This window comes from Haliaeetus leucocephalus, unplaced genomic scaffold (genome assembly GCF_000737465.1).
Source record: "Haliaeetus leucocephalus isolate CR32 unplaced genomic scaffold, Haliaeetus_leucocephalus-4.0 Scaffold157, whole genome shotgun sequence".
Lineage (NCBI taxonomy): Eukaryota > Metazoa > Chordata > Aves > Accipitriformes > Accipitridae > Haliaeetus > Haliaeetus leucocephalus.
In genome coordinates, this window is record NW_010972593.1 from 525,021 (window position 1) to 541,255 (window position 16,235).

Below are 16,235 nucleotides of genomic sequence, written 5' to 3' on the forward strand. Positions count from 1 at the left end.
CCGCCGCGGGGTCGGGGGTGTGGGGGGGGGGGGGGGGGGGGGGGGGCGGCCATTTGGCGCCGGTGGTTGAGCGCCGATCGGGGAAGGGGGAGCGGGCCCTTCCCGGTGCGGGTCCCCCCCTTCTCCTCCTTCTCCTCCTCCCGCAGGCGGGTGCATCCGGGGCCGGGTCGGCGCTGGGGCATAGGGCCTGCCTCTCCCCGCCATCGGGGGGTGGCTCGGCCCGCGGAGGGGAGAGGGTCGGTGCGCGGCGGGAAACAGGCCCTGTGTGGGGACGGGGGGGACCAGCAGCCCCCGGCTTGTCCCTCGCCGTCGGGCCGGGGCTGAGCCTCCCCTGGGCGGGCTCCGGCCGTTTCTGTGGGGGCACAAAAGGCGCCGGCTCCCTCCCCTCACGGAGGCCCCAGGGGCTGTCCCCCGGGGGAAGGGGAACACCGAGGCTTTCTGAATTCTTTCCCTCCCCGAGCAGCGAAAACCCTCCTGGCTCTGAGCTGCGGGGGTTAATGCGGTGCCGGGGGTCTGAGGGCCGGGGGCTGGGCTGCAGGGAGGGATGGGGGCTCGTCGTCTGCTCGGGACTCTCTGACTTGGGTCACGTCACCTTGTTTTGTTTTTTTTTCTTTGTAACACGGGGTTCATGCCGCCTTCGGCTGTCGGGGTGTCATGACTGTGCTTAATATTTGGGAGGTGCGTGAGTAGCGTAGCCATAGGCGCGGGTACACCGGTAAAAGGACTCAGTCCGTAGGAATGAGGAGGAGGATTTCACCCCTCAGCAGGAGAGAGAGGATTCTGCAGGGAAGACCCTGAACCTTGGAGCTCCTCTCCCACAGGGAGGGTGGCGTGCCTTTTCGAGCTCTGCTTTAATGTTTGGGATCCTTGGGTGGATCATTTTTGTTGTTGTTACAAGGTTTTTTTGATTCATTTCTCACCCAAATAATTTAAACCTGAACAATGTGACCGCTGTTTATTCTTTTCCATACTCCTGTGAAGATAGTCAGTTTACTTATTTCCTTTAAAACAAAAGAAAAGCAACGCCACTCCACCACTCCCCAATGCCTTGAATTTAAAACTTACTATTCTTTACACTGTGGCTAGGCCAGCCAGGAATTCAGAACAACAACTATTGGTAGTTCAAATTATTTAAATATATCCATTTCTTTTTAATAATGGACCTTTATTTGTGATACTCTGAAAATTTATCTTTCAGTGGGGTTATGTCATACTTTGGTAATTGGTAGTTTGCTGTGTGTCTCATTAAGAGAGTGCACTGCTTCTTAGCTTTTGAATAGCAGTAGAAGTCCTGATTAACACCTGTTTAATTAAATGAACACGTTTGGAAACATCTGAAAACATCCATGCACATACAAACTGTTACCAAAAGTTTTCAAGTTCAGTAATGTGGTGCAAAATATATATGTAAAATAAACTCTGGACTTGAAAGAGTTTGTTTTTTAAATTTAATTGATACTTGAGAGACTGGCATCAATGGTGTTTTCTTTCATATAACTTAATATATTACCTTGAGGGAAAAAGGGCCACATTCTGTGAACATAACAGTTACTTTGATGTACTATTTTCCAACTAATTCACTGGAAGCATTCCAGTTTTCAAACTTTTTTTTTTCTATATTGAACTGTCAAGAGTAATCTACCCATAATCAGGGCAGTAAACAGATTTTTATTTTTTTTCTGGAAATTAATAAACTTTTAATAACCTCAATTTTGTGATTACTACAGAGATATATGCTAGTTATAATAAATGGCAGAAATTATATTAAAAGGAATGGGAGAAGTTACAGGTGCTGTAATGTTGAAGCATGTTCACTTAGAAAGATTTAAAATAAGAATATTGATAACATTAGGAGTTATAAACAATATAGTTAATTCAAGCATGTGAAAGTGTTTAACCATATTTGTTCTCATAAATGAATTTTATTATGGTTCTATTGTTCTATGAAGTTATGTTTTTTATGACGCTTTTATGAAAGAGAATTTACATGTCTAACAGTATGCAAATTATTTAACATTTTAGCTGTCTTTGTTTCAACCAGCTACGCCTAAAAACAGTTGAAGAGCAAGCATGTAAAATCAGTTCTTGGAGTTAAACAACAACTGAAACTGGATTTATTTACCTTTGATAATTTTATTTTCTTGAATATTTGATCACCTTATCAGTGGTCTTTCCACTGTGCCAGGCATGTTCAACCTACAGCCTCTGGAGGTCATGGAGAGTTACGTTAGAGATCTGGGGACAGCACAGATGATTTTGTAGCTCAGTTTTCTGAGACAACTCAGGATACTCAGCAAGTATAAGGGCAAAGGTAATCTTTCTGGGGTAGCAGTGATCTTCTTTTGGCTCTCATCTTTGTGGGACACATTGGTTTTTTCCCCTTTCACAGTACCTATTTTCATCCGTTATAGGATGTGACAAGAGTGGCTGAAAAAAAATTGTGAAACGGGAGAACATCAAGGAAAATAATTCATCTTATCCACAGGTCTTTGTGGCCCTGAGATGACCTCCGGAAAGAGGGCTGCTAGGAACTGGCTTTCTTAATTGTTCTGGTGGCAGCAGCTTAAGCCTGCCTTTTTCCCAGACCTGCGTTAAGGGACGTGGAGACTTTTGCATGTGCGCGTACTGCGTACCACAAATGCAGTGTACCAGATCTGCTGTGAGAGTGCAAGTTCAAGACTTGAACTTCAAATTTGTACAGGAAATCAACTTAGAGGTCGAACAACAAGGCGCAAGGGTTCTGAAGCGTCTGTTTGGGAGATGGTGTGAAGTGCTGGTCATAGATGACGTTTTGGGGAATATGGAGTAGGCACTGAAACCAGAGCGTTGTTGAACTGTAAGTCAAACTGAACCGCTGTATAACAGGTTATATCCTTTGACCACTTAACTGCAAACTTTTCAAAATGCTTTTCTCTGATTGCTGGTATTGACACTGTCTTGTGTAGGTTCTTCATCAGCAGATGTCATCAAATTACAGAATCCTCTTGAATGATAGTGATGTAGTCATATGTGGTGACGGGTAGGTAGGCAGCTATGCTATTTTTATCACTTGATCCCATTTTGTCTGGTGTGTTTCATCACAGAGATGCAGTCATTTAGGTAAATCGGTCAGAGAGGCTTACTCTTTGTAAAATTCTACAAGTAGGGAATCGAGTGGTGAAGTGCTTTCCAGTAGCCCTTGGATGCATATATTGCCATAGAAGAAACTTGACAGCATTGAAGCACATTACCCTGGATTCTTGCCACCTCTGTCAGGTAACTCAGCTGTATGTCATGGCTGACAATATCAAATGAGGATGTCAAGAATGTCTGGTGATGGGATGAGATCATTCAATACTGCTGCTGGAGCGGTTTGCTCTGTATCTTGGTATGAATCCAGTCTCTGCGTGCTCTAGGATACTTGCCAAATTAGAGGAGCTCGTAGCTGGTCTTTGGCTAGCTTCTCTGAGCCATCTGATAAATGAGAGTCGTCTAGTTGGGTGATAGTTGGCTAAAACATACTAAATTTTATTCAGAGTTGGACAGACTATTGCCTGCTTCCACCTTTTCTCTGAATGATGTGTTTCCTACTTTGTACAGGAATATAGTGCTTATCTATGCTGATCATTTACAAGCCAGCAAAAAGATGAGTCAGATTTATGAGTTATGCTTGTAGCTTTCTTCTGAACGACTGTCCAGCTTCTGGAAGAGCAAGAGCTTCTAGAGTGTACGGGTGGAGAATGCAGTGGCTTGTTTTGTTGATGGATATAAATGCAGTACATTTAAGAAGTTAAGGAAGCACTTCTGAAAATGCATGATCTTTCTAACCAAGTAGAACAATTGATCTTGGAAGAGCTCAGTGTTCACTTGCTTTTGATTAATAAGGTTTAGATGTTTTGGATATCTCCTTAAATTAAGATTTGGCATGTTTATTGTAAACTCTACAGAAATATTCTCTTTGTGTAAAACAAAATTTCATGCTCTTCATCTGTCTGTTTTTTCCCATCATGTTTCTGTCTCCCTTCCCCTCAGTGTAGGCAGAACATCTGGAAATCTGTGCAGATGACAAGGAAAAAGGTAGCATTTGGGAGGGGATATAGCAGTGATCAGAGTTAGTGCAAAATAATCATTCGTCAGATCTCTGACTTGTGTCCTGTAGGTGGAGAGCAGTTGCCCCAAGCAGGCTTTGGGGTGTTTCGACTTCTCTGCGTCTCAGTCATTAAGCTGTGTTTATTGGGTTGTTTCGTTGCTTGTTTTTTAAGGCCTTTGACTGCTCTAAGGGGTGACTTGCTTGAGACTGGATCATAATATTTTTGCTCTTGGCATTGAGGCTGGAGAATGGTGTGGAGGTATAACCTGCTCGTGGCTAGAACCTGTGTGGCAATTGTACGAGGCAACTGAGAAGATGGGTGTTGGGGCTTCTGCCTCTTTTGGCATTTCAGTTCCCATTTGCTTGGAATGTTAGTAAGAGGGAGGAGGAATCTGCTTGTTTAGTATTCCGAAAAGGCAGGGCCTACCTTTGTGTCTGCTGCTTTTGTGTAATGCAGTGATAACACCAAGTCAAAATCCTCAAACAACATTGTCAGGGAATTGTGATCTTTGTTAATTAACCTTTTCTTCCTTTTTTTTTTTTTTTTTTTTACTCTGTGTCAATTTAAGATCTTAGTCCTGAAAATGCATAAACACAGGCATATTTTGATACCAGGGCCCTGTGTCTGTGTGTGTGTATGTAATTGTCTGCTGAAATTATTCCATAAGTATATATACAATGCAGGAGGTAGTAAAATCAGTGTTATGTTGAAAACTCTGCCTTTGATATCAGTAGTTCTCAAACTGTGATCTGAAATACCTTGGCAAATAGTTCAAAGCTGTTCTACAAAACCTTTATTACCATATAAAGGTAATGGTAACTATATTACCATATAGTCTTGTTAATTAAAAGTGTGAGTTTAAATATGAATGCTGGTGAATAAGAAGTTTTAAGAGGTGACAATAGTCTGTTGGCTGCAAGTTTTGGGGGATCTCTGTTATCCACTCTTAGATTTCAAGTATCCAGTTTGGAACACAGCGAATTAACATACCGTTTTATATTTTTGATAGAAGTATTACACAAAGTACTATATGCTTTTTTTTCTGTCAGTCCCTGAAGGTGTGCTGTGATTGCAGTTCATTCTTTATGTTCTTAACATTTCTCTTGTTTTTCAGTTTTCTACTGGGAATCCATTATATGAAACTTACTACAAACAGGTAGGTTGTTAAAAAAGAATTTAAAAATAAAGTGCATTTTCCTCTTCCCTAAGATGTCCCTCTCTTCCCTTTCCCCATTGCAGTGCTAAACTTCTGTGAATTCTCTCTGCTGAGTGGTAATGCGTGCTTGTATAACTCGACCTAAGACAAGAGGGGTTTCATTTCTTACCTCTGCTTTCATGACAGACATGCTTCAACTGAATGTGAATTTTTATCTTTCAGGTAGATCCAGCATATACGGGGAGAGTTGGGGCAAGTGAAGCTGCGCTGTTTCTTAAAAAATCTGGTCTCTCTGATATTATCCTTGGAAAAGTAAGTTGAAGGAATTAGGCAATGCAGTAATTGTTTGTACGCTTGCTTAAGTGCGGCTAACATTGAGAGAAGGGGTTTGCAAAAAGGAATTTGGTGGAATGCAAATCAGATCCATAGAACCAGGTTAGGTTAACCACAGATCGGTAATAGCTCCAAGGTATTGTTCCAAGTTTCATAGGAATCTGAAAGGAAAAATTGTCTTTTCTGTAACATTTTTGTTATAAACTTGAGAATTAAATAACATTGTGTGTCATAACTTGAAGTTCAAGACATACAATATGAACTCTTGAGCTGAGTTAAGTTTTATTTTAAAATCACAATGGCTTTTTTGTATCTCCACAGATATGGGATTTGGCTGACCCAGAGGGTAAAGGATACTTGGATAAACAGGTAAATGAAATGTGCCTGTACACCTCTTAGTTTACCTTCTACAGATAAGCCTCGTTTCAAGAAAACTCTGATATCAATAGTAGTTATCCTTAGCTTTTGTTTTTTAAAGTTTTTGTTTACAAGATGAGGTTTTATCCTAGCACTGCTCATATCCAAGTATATCACTTGGTGAGGCTGCTGGAGAAGTTTGGATCTAATTTTGGGTCTCTCTTTTGTTTTGTAAATAATCAGTGTGTGTGATATAGAGATACAGAGTCATTGAGTCTTTCACAAATACAAACTATGATTTTAAGATTTATTTTAGAAGTCTTTTTTGCATGAAAAAATATAACTAGCATTACTAAAAGTAGCTTGGAATATCAAATACCAAGTTACTTGTAGATCTGGAGAAATTTTTTTAAAACATTATTAATTTTTAAGAAAAATTGGTGAAATTTACTTAATTTTGGGAGAGTCCTTAAAAAATAGCTTTGAAGTTTTCTGCTCTTTGTTCCATGTTATTGCAGAGTTTTTCCTGAATCATCTTTAAAAGCAGTGAGGTAGTTGCCACTATGCAGTTAACTGAATGGGGCTATAGCACTGTTGTTTCCATACGTTACTGAATTGCACATGTACAGTGTTAGTAAAAATCATAAATGAGTTCTTGAAGACTGATTTAGACTGGTTGCTTCTTTTTAATAGAAAACACTATTGTTTGTAGGGTTTCTATGTTGCGTTGCGCCTAGTAGCATGTGCACAGAATGGCCATGATGTTAACCTGAGCAGTCTGAACTTGACTGTGCCGCCTCCTAAATTTGTAAGTAATATATACCTAAATGTATGTATGAACTAAGGCTTCAGTCAGAACACTGGAATAATCTTCTGTTTCATAAATGTCATGGTTTTGAGACTTCAGGCTGCTGTCAAACTGTTCCTTAAGACAACTGCAGTAATGGCTGCCATAGTCCTGTCTTCCTGAGTAATATGTACCAGCCCCTTCCTGGACTGCAAAACTGATGCAAGTTTAACTAAGGTCAGCTTGTTCACGAAGCTGATGTGGCTAACTGCTAAATTTATGGGGAGGGGGGGGAAAAAGATTATTTTTGGACTAGGTCAACAGGAGTGTGTAGCAAAGGGCATGACTGCAGCTTTGCCTGCAGAAGCTGCTGTGGAACCTCCTTTAGCTTGTCTTAGTTCTGTGTTTGGATGCCTAATGCACCTAATGTCCTTATCAAAGTACTGTAATAGTATAAATCGGTATGACTTTTTTTTTTTTTATTTGGGTACATGTGCAGCCTTTTTTCTTTTTTTCAGTGTAGTTGAGCTTCATGTCTATAACCATCTCTTAAAGCAATTAGTAAGAATTAGAAGCAGAAGTGTGTGTATTTTTATATATATATATAAAAAAATAAAAAATTATTTAATTTTTAGCATGACACTAGCAGTCCTTTGCTGATCACACCACCTTCAACAGAGACTCACTGGGCTGTTAGGGTAAGTGTAAAAGACAACACATTCCATCCATTCTTTGAAAGTAAATATTTTCCTTGTCTGTAATTTTCCCAGTAAGAGAATTTTCTGTCAGATATATTTCCCATTTCAGAAGTCCTCCCTTTCTGATGACAGACTTGTGCACAATAGAGAATATTGAGCTGCAGTTTTATATTTGAAATAAGTATTAAACAAGCCTTTGACAACCCCTGGTGTGATGTTTTAAAGACACAATGAATTTTAATCTTCTGCCTGGATTTCTTCCAGGATCCTAGTAGTAGGCACTTTCATGTTTGTGTAAAGGAACCCCACTGAGAACAGCAAAGCATTTCACCAAATCCATCCTGAAGTATCAATTTAAAGCTTGAGTTCATATGTTCTAATTGGTATTCTGTGATACACACTATATATATATATAATTGGGAAAAAGTAACTTTTGATACATACATAAGGATATTTGTATTTAGTTAATTTTCAATTGCAAACATTTTTGAAAAGGTAGAAATTTAAGAAAATAACTTCTAATGCTGATTTTTTTGTTGTTTTGTTTTTTTGTACTTGCATGTTGTACTTTAAAGTGGGAAGCAAATTATTTGGGAAGAATAGTTTTTAGTTCTACAGAGTTTGTCAAAGTTTGCTTAAAATCTGATCAGCAGTGTTTTAATCGGAATGTGCTGTCCTTTTAGAACACTACAGAAACACATGCATGTTAAAATCTCTTAGCTATCATAAGCTTAGCTTTGAAATTGAGCTCCTAAATCTAGCTCCATGGGGTTTACATTTAAATACAGCATGGTAGCACTTGCAAGAAAGCTTGGAAATTTAGAATGAATACATTACTGACCAGTCTTAATTTCTTGCAAGATCTCATTTTCAACACTCACACAGGCACACTTTTTTACTTATTCAGGCTATTTCTTACCAACTAGGTGGAAGAAAAAGCAAAGTTTGATGGTATTTTTGAAAGCCTTTTGCCAGTAAATGGTTTACTTTCAGGAGACAAAGTAAAACCAGTACTGATGAATTCAAAGCTACCTCTTGATATCCTAGGAAGGGTAAGTATGCTGTTTAGATTTAGCTATTCTCTATTTACCTTCTTGTAGTTGCAGTGTTAAATATTTAAATGTAATGTATCAACATGGACCAGGTTTTGGCTGAGTTTTAACATCGAGTGCACTGAAGTCTTCCACTTAGAAATGAGAGTAATAGTAGTAATTTGGACCCTGGAGTAGATTGGCTTCATTAACTCTGTATTCATTTTAAGAGCTGGAAGTTTTGATTTTGGTTATTTAAAAACAGAAGAAAGCTCTCTTAAACCATAATAGCTTTTATAACATTGTATTCCACTGTTTTGTCATTTTTCCAAATACAAGTAGTTAGACATATCATTAAATCTATCCACTGTTTGTACAAGAGAACACTTTAAAACATCCTAGTTTATTGTAGCTGTCAAATTGTCAAGTATTTTTTTCATGTATATTTATAAATACTTTTGATTCCTCCAGTACTTAAAGGGGGCCTACAGGAAAGATGGGGAGGGACTCTATCAGGGAACGTAGGGATTCTAGTGATAGGACGAGGGGTAACGGTTTTAAAATGAAAGAGGGTAGATTTAGATTAGATACAAGATGAAATTCTTTACGATAAGGGTGGTGGGACGCTTGGAACGGGTTGCCCAGAGAAGCTGTGGATGCCCCATGCCTGGAAGTGTTCAAGGCCAGGTTGGATGGTGGTTTGAGCAACGTGGTCTGGTGGAAGGTGTCCCTGCCCAAAGCAGGAGGGGTTGGAACTAGGTGATCTTTAAGGTCTTTCCAACCCAAACTGTTCTATGATTTGATGATCTGAGTTTAGTGCTTCCATTGCATATTTGCAAGGGAGGCAAACCTCAAAGTATTTTTCTGCTTCCGTTTAAAATACATATTCTTTAATGTTTTGCATATTGATATGACTGAGAATGAATACATTCTGTGTAAGAGCTGTATCTGTGTTACACACTTCCATCTCTTCAGGAAGAACTGCCTGTTTGTATTATCTACAAAATCTAAGTACGACTTGTTTTAATTCTGTACTTGAATATTGTGAAGTACTCAGTCTTGAAAGGCTTTGTATTTTATCTTGCTGTTGTCACGATAGAAATTCAGGAAACTTTTTCCTGTTCCAGAAAAGTTTGCGGACGAGAAAGGGGACTGAGGAAATGGGCAAAGGAGTACTCAACTAGCTTAAATTTGTACAGAGGTCCAGGAATAGAGCTGGGAGTAGAGTTCAGATGACTGAGCCTCAGTCTTAGTTTTATGTCCACTCTACTGTCTCCAAGTCATATTGATGATTAAACAGTGCTAGATAATGGCTGAGTATTAGAGTACACAAAGTTGTGTGTCCTTGTAAATCTGCAAATTTTGTTGACTGTACTTGACCTAATAATGAACTGAAGTTGACAGATGCTTAAATTCTGTCCTGTAGAAAATTCTGGAGGGTGGACATATTTTTTTGACTAAAATGGAAACTAGAAATTTAAGAATGGAATGAAAATTGGAAATGTATTGACTTTTCTAAAATATTTTAACTTTCTTATAAGAGACAAATTTGGGCAATCTGCTAGCCCACACCCTCTGGACAATTCTGAAAGCCACCTCTGGATGTTTTTAGTCAGCTTGATGACTCCTTAATTGCAACATAGAAAGATGAAAAACCTGCCTGTGTTGCATCCAGAATTTGTTAGAACCAGTGTAGATTCACATTGCCAGAAAACTCTAATCCAGTCTGTTTCATCAGAGAATGTTTAGCTAGGTGTCATGGTTTAATCCCAGCCAGCAGCTAAGCACCATGCAGCTGCTCGCTCACTCCCCCCAACTTATGGGTTGAGATAAAGACAGTTGAATAGGACAGAAGAGGAAGAAAATAATAATAATTATAATAATAATAAAATGACAATAATAATAATAAAAGAATTAGAATATAGAAAACAAGTGATGCACAATGCAATTGCTCACCACTCACCGACCGACGCCCAGTCAGTTCCTGAGCAGCAATCACCCCTCCCAGCCAACTCCCCCCAGTTTATATACTGGGCATGACGTCGCATGGTGCGGAATATCCCTTTGGCCAGTTTAGGTCAGCTGTCCCAGCCATGTCCCCTCCAAACTTCTTGTGCCTCTCCAGCCTTCTTGCTGGCTGGACGTGAGAAGCTTGAAAAATCCTTGACTTAGTATAAACGTTCCTTAGTAGCAACTGAAAGCATCAGTGTGTTAGCAGCATTATTCTCATAATAAATCCAAAACACAACACTATACCAGCTACTAGGAAGAAAATTAACTCTATCCCAGCCAAAACCAGGGCACTAGGTCTAATATAACTAATATGATCTTCACAAAAATCTATTAGGAGTCTTTAGAGAGCATGCTTAATATGATGACAATTAACATCAACAGCACAAGATATAACTTGTTCTCTAAATCATTGTTTTTGTCATAATTGCTGTAGGTCTGGGATCTCAGTGATATTGATAAAGATGGTCACCTGGACAAGGATGAATTTGCTGTGGTAGGTTGCTTTAAATTCTCAATTCACAGTGTGTCTGCTAAAGCAAATCGCTCAGTTTTTTTCTCAAGAGCTTTGCAGCTTTGTCTGCTACAGTTGACTCTTCTAATCTAAATTGTTCACATGGAGCTATTAAATGATCTTTCTCAAATCCATCTACTGACTCTTGCCTGTGTCATCAAGATTAAACTTTTTGGAATTGCATTCAAAATTATCTGCTCTGGTTTATGTCTCTAATCTTACTGTCTTTGTTTTACTGATATGTAAATGACTGACACTGGAAAATCTTGTTACTTTTTCTTCTAATTGTTAATGTTATCTGACCTTTTTGCCTTTGCAGGCAATGCATTTGGTTTATAGAGCTCTTGAGAAAGAGCCAGTTCCTTCACTATTACCCCCTTCTCTCATACCACCTTCTAAAAGAAAGAAGACACCTGTCTTTCCTGGTGCAGTTCCTGTTCTCCCTGCAAGTCCTCCACCAAAAGATAGCCTCCGTTCTACCCCATCTCATGGTAGTGTCAACAGTCTGAACAGCACAGGGAGTTTGTCTCCCAAGCACAGCATCAAACAAGCACAGGTACAAATCTTTTTTTTCTTTTTTTTTTCTTTCTTTCTGGTATCAGTAAACTGCAGGAAAAAAATAAAACTGCTTTTTGATTTCTGCCTCATGTGAGCACTTTTCTGAAAATGTGTTTGTTGTTGGGTGATTTGGCTGGAGGGAATGAAATGAGAATGGTTAGACACGGAAGAAGAGCAGGTGAATTTTAGTCAGAGTGACCATGAGGTAGCAAATCTTACAGGGAATTTTCACTTTTCCTAGAAAGTGAAACCATAGAAAGGTTTTATTCATGTATCCGCTTTAATACGAAAGAAATCATTAATCTACCTTCTAAAGCTCCCGTGTTATTAGCAGGACTTGGTATACCTAGTTGGGTCCGTATTTTGAAAGAATGAATGCTTTTCAACTGATGAATAGCAGTTTATCAGTATTGATAATTCAGATAAAAAGTATTAAGCTAAAACATTAATAGGAAAAGGGGAAGTACCTATTTACCAGACTTGATTGTGCAAGATGTTCAGCACATCTGACTGAATAATGTCATATATACTCAGTGTGTTGATAAAGACTGTTTATCTTCTTTTGAAATATAAAACCTTGTTTTACAGCCATCTGTGAATTGGGTAGTACCAATGTCTGAAAAAGTGCGATACGATGAAATTTTCTTAAAAACAGACACAGACATGGATGGTTTTGTGAGTGGCCAAGAAGTAAAGGACATTTTTATGCATTCAGGTCTGTCTCAGAATCTCCTAGCACATATATGGTAAGAATTCTCTAGTACCTGTATTTTTGTAACTTGCTGATCTGGGCAGTCAGATTACCCAGCCAGAATTGTGATCCTAACATTAAAACAAAACAAAACAAAAAACCCAAAACCCCACCAAACCCAACCTCTTTTACCTGTCCTGTTGCTGTACTACACTATGTGGGCTATATGGAAAAACAAGGGAGAAATAAACACTCACTTTGCTTTTCTGGGAGAGGGGTATAGGTCAGTTGGTGAATTGTGATTGTTCTTTGAAGTTCTCGTGCTCTAAATATTTTCTCAGAGTAATGCTGTTCTGTCCAGTTAAATATGTCTAATAAAATACTGCTCTGTTTATGGAACTCTTTCACTAGAATAAGCAAGCTCTGATGAGACTGAATCAAAAGGAAATTACATGTATATGTGTGTTTCAGGCTTCTTGGCAGAGGAGAAATAAGCTTTTCTTGTTTATTAGTGTGATCTATTTTTTACCAGGGCTTTGGCAGACACAAGACAGATGGGAAAGCTAAGCAAAGATCAGTTTGCACTAGCAATGTATCTCATTCAACAGAAGGTCAGTAAAGGGATTGATCCTCCACAAGTGTTGTCCCCAGATATGATCCCTCCCACAGAGAGGAACACTCCCATACAGGTAAGTCATTGATTATTTGTAGATAATACTGAGCTTATGTGCTTTGAAAGTAATGGGGTTTGAGTATTAATTTTGTAAATTTTTTTTTTTTTTTATATTACGGTAAAGAGTTGCCAATATTTTTTTTCTTACCTCCCTTTTACAAAATTCTTTAAGATTTGAAAATATACATCAATTTTTAACAACACGAGACACTAAATAAAGAAAAATGCAGTAGACTATTCCATAAATAAGGGAATAATAGTGTTGAGAAAAGTGTAGCATGAAAAATACTCCTTTGTTATAGAGAAGGGGTTTTTTAACTTCAGGAAACTGTTAAAAGCAACTGTTAAAAGCTGGTCTAGTAGCCTGTCCCTGACTGTGATCAGTACCAAATTCCTCCCATGAAAATGTAAAATTTTTTAATGGCTAAATGAAGAGTGATGACTCCCTAGTTTCTAGGAATTGGTGGTTGATTCAGCCCTTGTAGCATGACCGTCCATAGTCGTATATCCATCACTGCTAATTCCATTTTACTGGAGCATCTAATCTTTTACTGAACCCTTTCTATAAATTACATAGTATTTTCCTTTACTTTTTTTTACTTTCCCTAACCAGAAAGCTTTTGAGCCTCTAAATATATTTTGTTGCTGTTGCTCTGGTCCTTTTAAGGTTTTTCCTATATCCTTTTTCTATAGACTCTGTCAGGTTACTTGACCCCTGTAGGAACTGAGATCTCAGCACTAACAGAAATGCGCCGTGTGAGTAATTGTAACGTCCAAAAGAATGCAAATTTGTTTATGTATGCTACTTGTAACTTTAAAGAAGTTTTTATTTCTACCCCTTCTCCTGTCTCTTTGCTCTTGTTCTGTGACACTTGCTCTTGGCATGATGATAATGTCACAGTAGTGTGAAGTTACCAGTATTGCCTGTTGACCTGGTAATATTGCTTCCTTCAACAATTTGAGACGCATTGATCTGTCAAGAAGTTCTTTGACAGGCAACTTGGTGTTGGCATGTTAAAGTTACTTGTGTACTAGTTCTCTGAAGCTGTGGGCAATAAATACACCTTAGTGTGAGAGCTTTAAGCTTCCCATTATTTTCAATTCATTATATCTTTTTTTCTCATCTGCTGTGGTTTTAGCTGAATGTAACATGAAATAAACTGTATGCTACTGTGAACATAGCAGATTAGTTTTCTGTTCATGTGGAACAATGAACTGTGTTAGCCTAACCAATGCAGCAGCTCATTTTAACTCATTTCATAATCATACTGGGTAACACCTTATTATGATCCTGTACAGCATACAGTACAGGTCTCTCGGCAAATCTGTATCTGGTCTGAAAATATAAAAGGGATATTAGAAGCTTTTGATTTGCTAGCTTGAAGAATTAGTCTGGATTGTTGTTATTTATGATTACTTAATGGCATATTAACGAAAGGAATGCTCACCCAAAAGTGAGGACTTAATTAACTTACTGAAACTGTATATTCAATATTATTTCTGCAGAAAATGTCACATTTTACTATGCTATCTGTTTGTGATTTGTTGGTTGGGTTCTTGAGCTTTTTTTTAATACTGAATAAAGCTAAACTTTCTGTGGTTATCATGGTAATCTCAAGGTGAACGAAGCAAGCAAACTGTACTGTCTTTTTTTAAAATGCTTTTTAAAAATGGTAGGTCTCCTGATTTTGTCATACTAGCAGTGAGTTTAAGTGTTGCAGTTTTTGCTCAGTTGCAGTGATTTTTTTCAAAGAACTAGCAATCCTTTTTATAATAATAACAAATTTTTTATCAAACGCTGAGATCCTTTCTTCATAATTTCTAATGACAATTTTCTTGTCTAAAAGAAAAGGGATACCCTCTGCATCTTCCTTGATCTGTGCCTGAATGGCTGTAGAAATGACCTGCAGGAAATCGGGTATAATTGCAGAACTTGGCATTAATTTGTGGCAGGGCTCAAGAAGACTGAAATTACAATATGATTTCGTTAAGTTCCCTGGAAGCTTTGTTACTGACTGTAGCAGAGCTGGGTTTTTAGTTTTTTAATTTGAATTCTACCATTGCCTGCAGTTTATTTTTTGACATTGTGCATGTCCTTTAACTGCTGTTTATTTCGACTATCCCATCTGGTAAATGGGCATAGAGAAAATTCTCCTGTCTCACAGGTAGAATTGTGTGGCACGCTCAGTGGTTTTTGCATAATAATTTGATGTCTTCCATAGAATTTTGCAAATGCATATAATGAGGACTGTGTCCCACCTTTGTCCTCAGCCTTTGTAAAGGAAGGTCTTCTGTTATGACTTGGCATTTTAATAGACTATTTCATTCTTAACAGGATAGTTCAAGTTCTGTTGGATCAGGAGAATTTACAGGCGTGAAGGAACTGGATGATATTAGTCAAGAAATTGCACAGCTGCAGAGGTAATAGTTGTGGACTATTAAGAAAATCTTGGAGTAGGAGAACCAATTAAGAACATAGTACTGATGTGTCTGTTACTTTTGTTTTCTATTAGTCAGTTTATCATTACTTGTCACTGAAGTTGGTGGCAATCTCCCACGGATACCCTACACTTAGCCAATTACATAAAGCCAGCCTGGGTTCTACCAGGTGACTTCAGAAGATTGATTATGGAACGGGTAGTATTTTTCAAAGAACAATTGATAGGTATACACTTTTACTCCTTTAAAGAATATATCAGGATATGGGCTGGCATTTTTGGCTGTGTGGTGTTTCCAGAATACTGTTTAATTGATTTTTGCATGCACGCATGTGTATGTTGTATTATTTAACTATTCATGAATCTGCGTGCTTGTTTATCTTACAGAGAAAAATACTCGCTAGAGCAAGACATTAGGGAAAAGGAAGAATCAATCAGACAGAAAACCAATGAAGTTCAGGTAAAAACTCTATCATATTAGTTTTCATTTTAATCTAAAATAATATATGGGGAATTAAACATTCTTCTGTCTTCCCTTATGTTGCTTCTGGGCAAACCCTTCCTCCTTTCATGGGATTTTCCTCTAGCTTACAGAAAGATCTTTATTTTCCTGTTCTCCATCAGAAGTGTTTTCTTCTGATGCTGGTTAATATAAGTAGATGATGATACATGAACAGTTTGAAATGTCTTTTTTTGTTGGTACTTGACTAAAACTGTAATTTAGGAAAACGTTGTTCAAAGAGTATTGGGTTTGAAATTAGGATAGCTCAATGATATGTCCTCTGTGTCACAGTCTCTTTCCATCTTGTGGGCACTGATTTGTTTCCTGCGGTCTCATACAAGTTCCTGCAGAAACAAAACATACACATGCAAGCAATAGCCTATATGGCATAGAAAATGTTTTGGATTTTGCTAGCCT

The 16,235-nt window shown here is 38.3% G+C and overlaps 1 protein-coding gene across 9 annotated transcripts in view; it reads left to right on the forward strand.

The window, feature by feature from the left end:
* The first annotated feature begins 5,169 nt into the window (after positions 1-5,169).
* Positions 5,170-16,235, forward strand: part of EPS15L1 (epidermal growth factor receptor pathway substrate 15-like 1) — a 39,527-nt gene continuing 28,461 nt past the window's right edge. For 4 of the 9 annotated variants that reach the window (XM_010562209.1, XM_010562213.1, XM_010562212.1 and 1 more), the window contains exons 1-10: positions 6,705-6,724; positions 6,817-6,940; positions 7,339-7,401; positions 8,309-8,453; positions 10,879-10,938; positions 11,276-11,512; positions 12,103-12,260; positions 12,738-12,894; positions 15,214-15,299; positions 15,704-15,776. In XM_010562209.1, the coding sequence (XP_010560511.1) occupies positions 8,418-8,453; positions 10,879-10,938; positions 11,276-11,512; positions 12,103-12,260; positions 12,738-12,894; positions 15,214-15,299; positions 15,704-15,776 (807 nt within the window). In that variant the 5' untranslated portion in view covers positions 6,705-6,724; positions 6,817-6,940; positions 7,339-7,401; positions 8,309-8,417. Of the gene's footprint in view, positions 5,227-5,448; positions 5,539-5,880; positions 5,929-6,628; positions 6,725-6,816; positions 6,941-7,338; positions 7,402-8,308; positions 8,454-10,878; positions 10,939-11,275; positions 11,513-12,102; positions 12,261-12,737; positions 12,895-15,213; positions 15,300-15,703; positions 15,777-16,235 lie in introns of those variants that run through there. The other 5 variants (XM_010562214.1, XM_010562215.1, XM_010562216.1 and 2 more) reach the window with 3 other exon arrangements.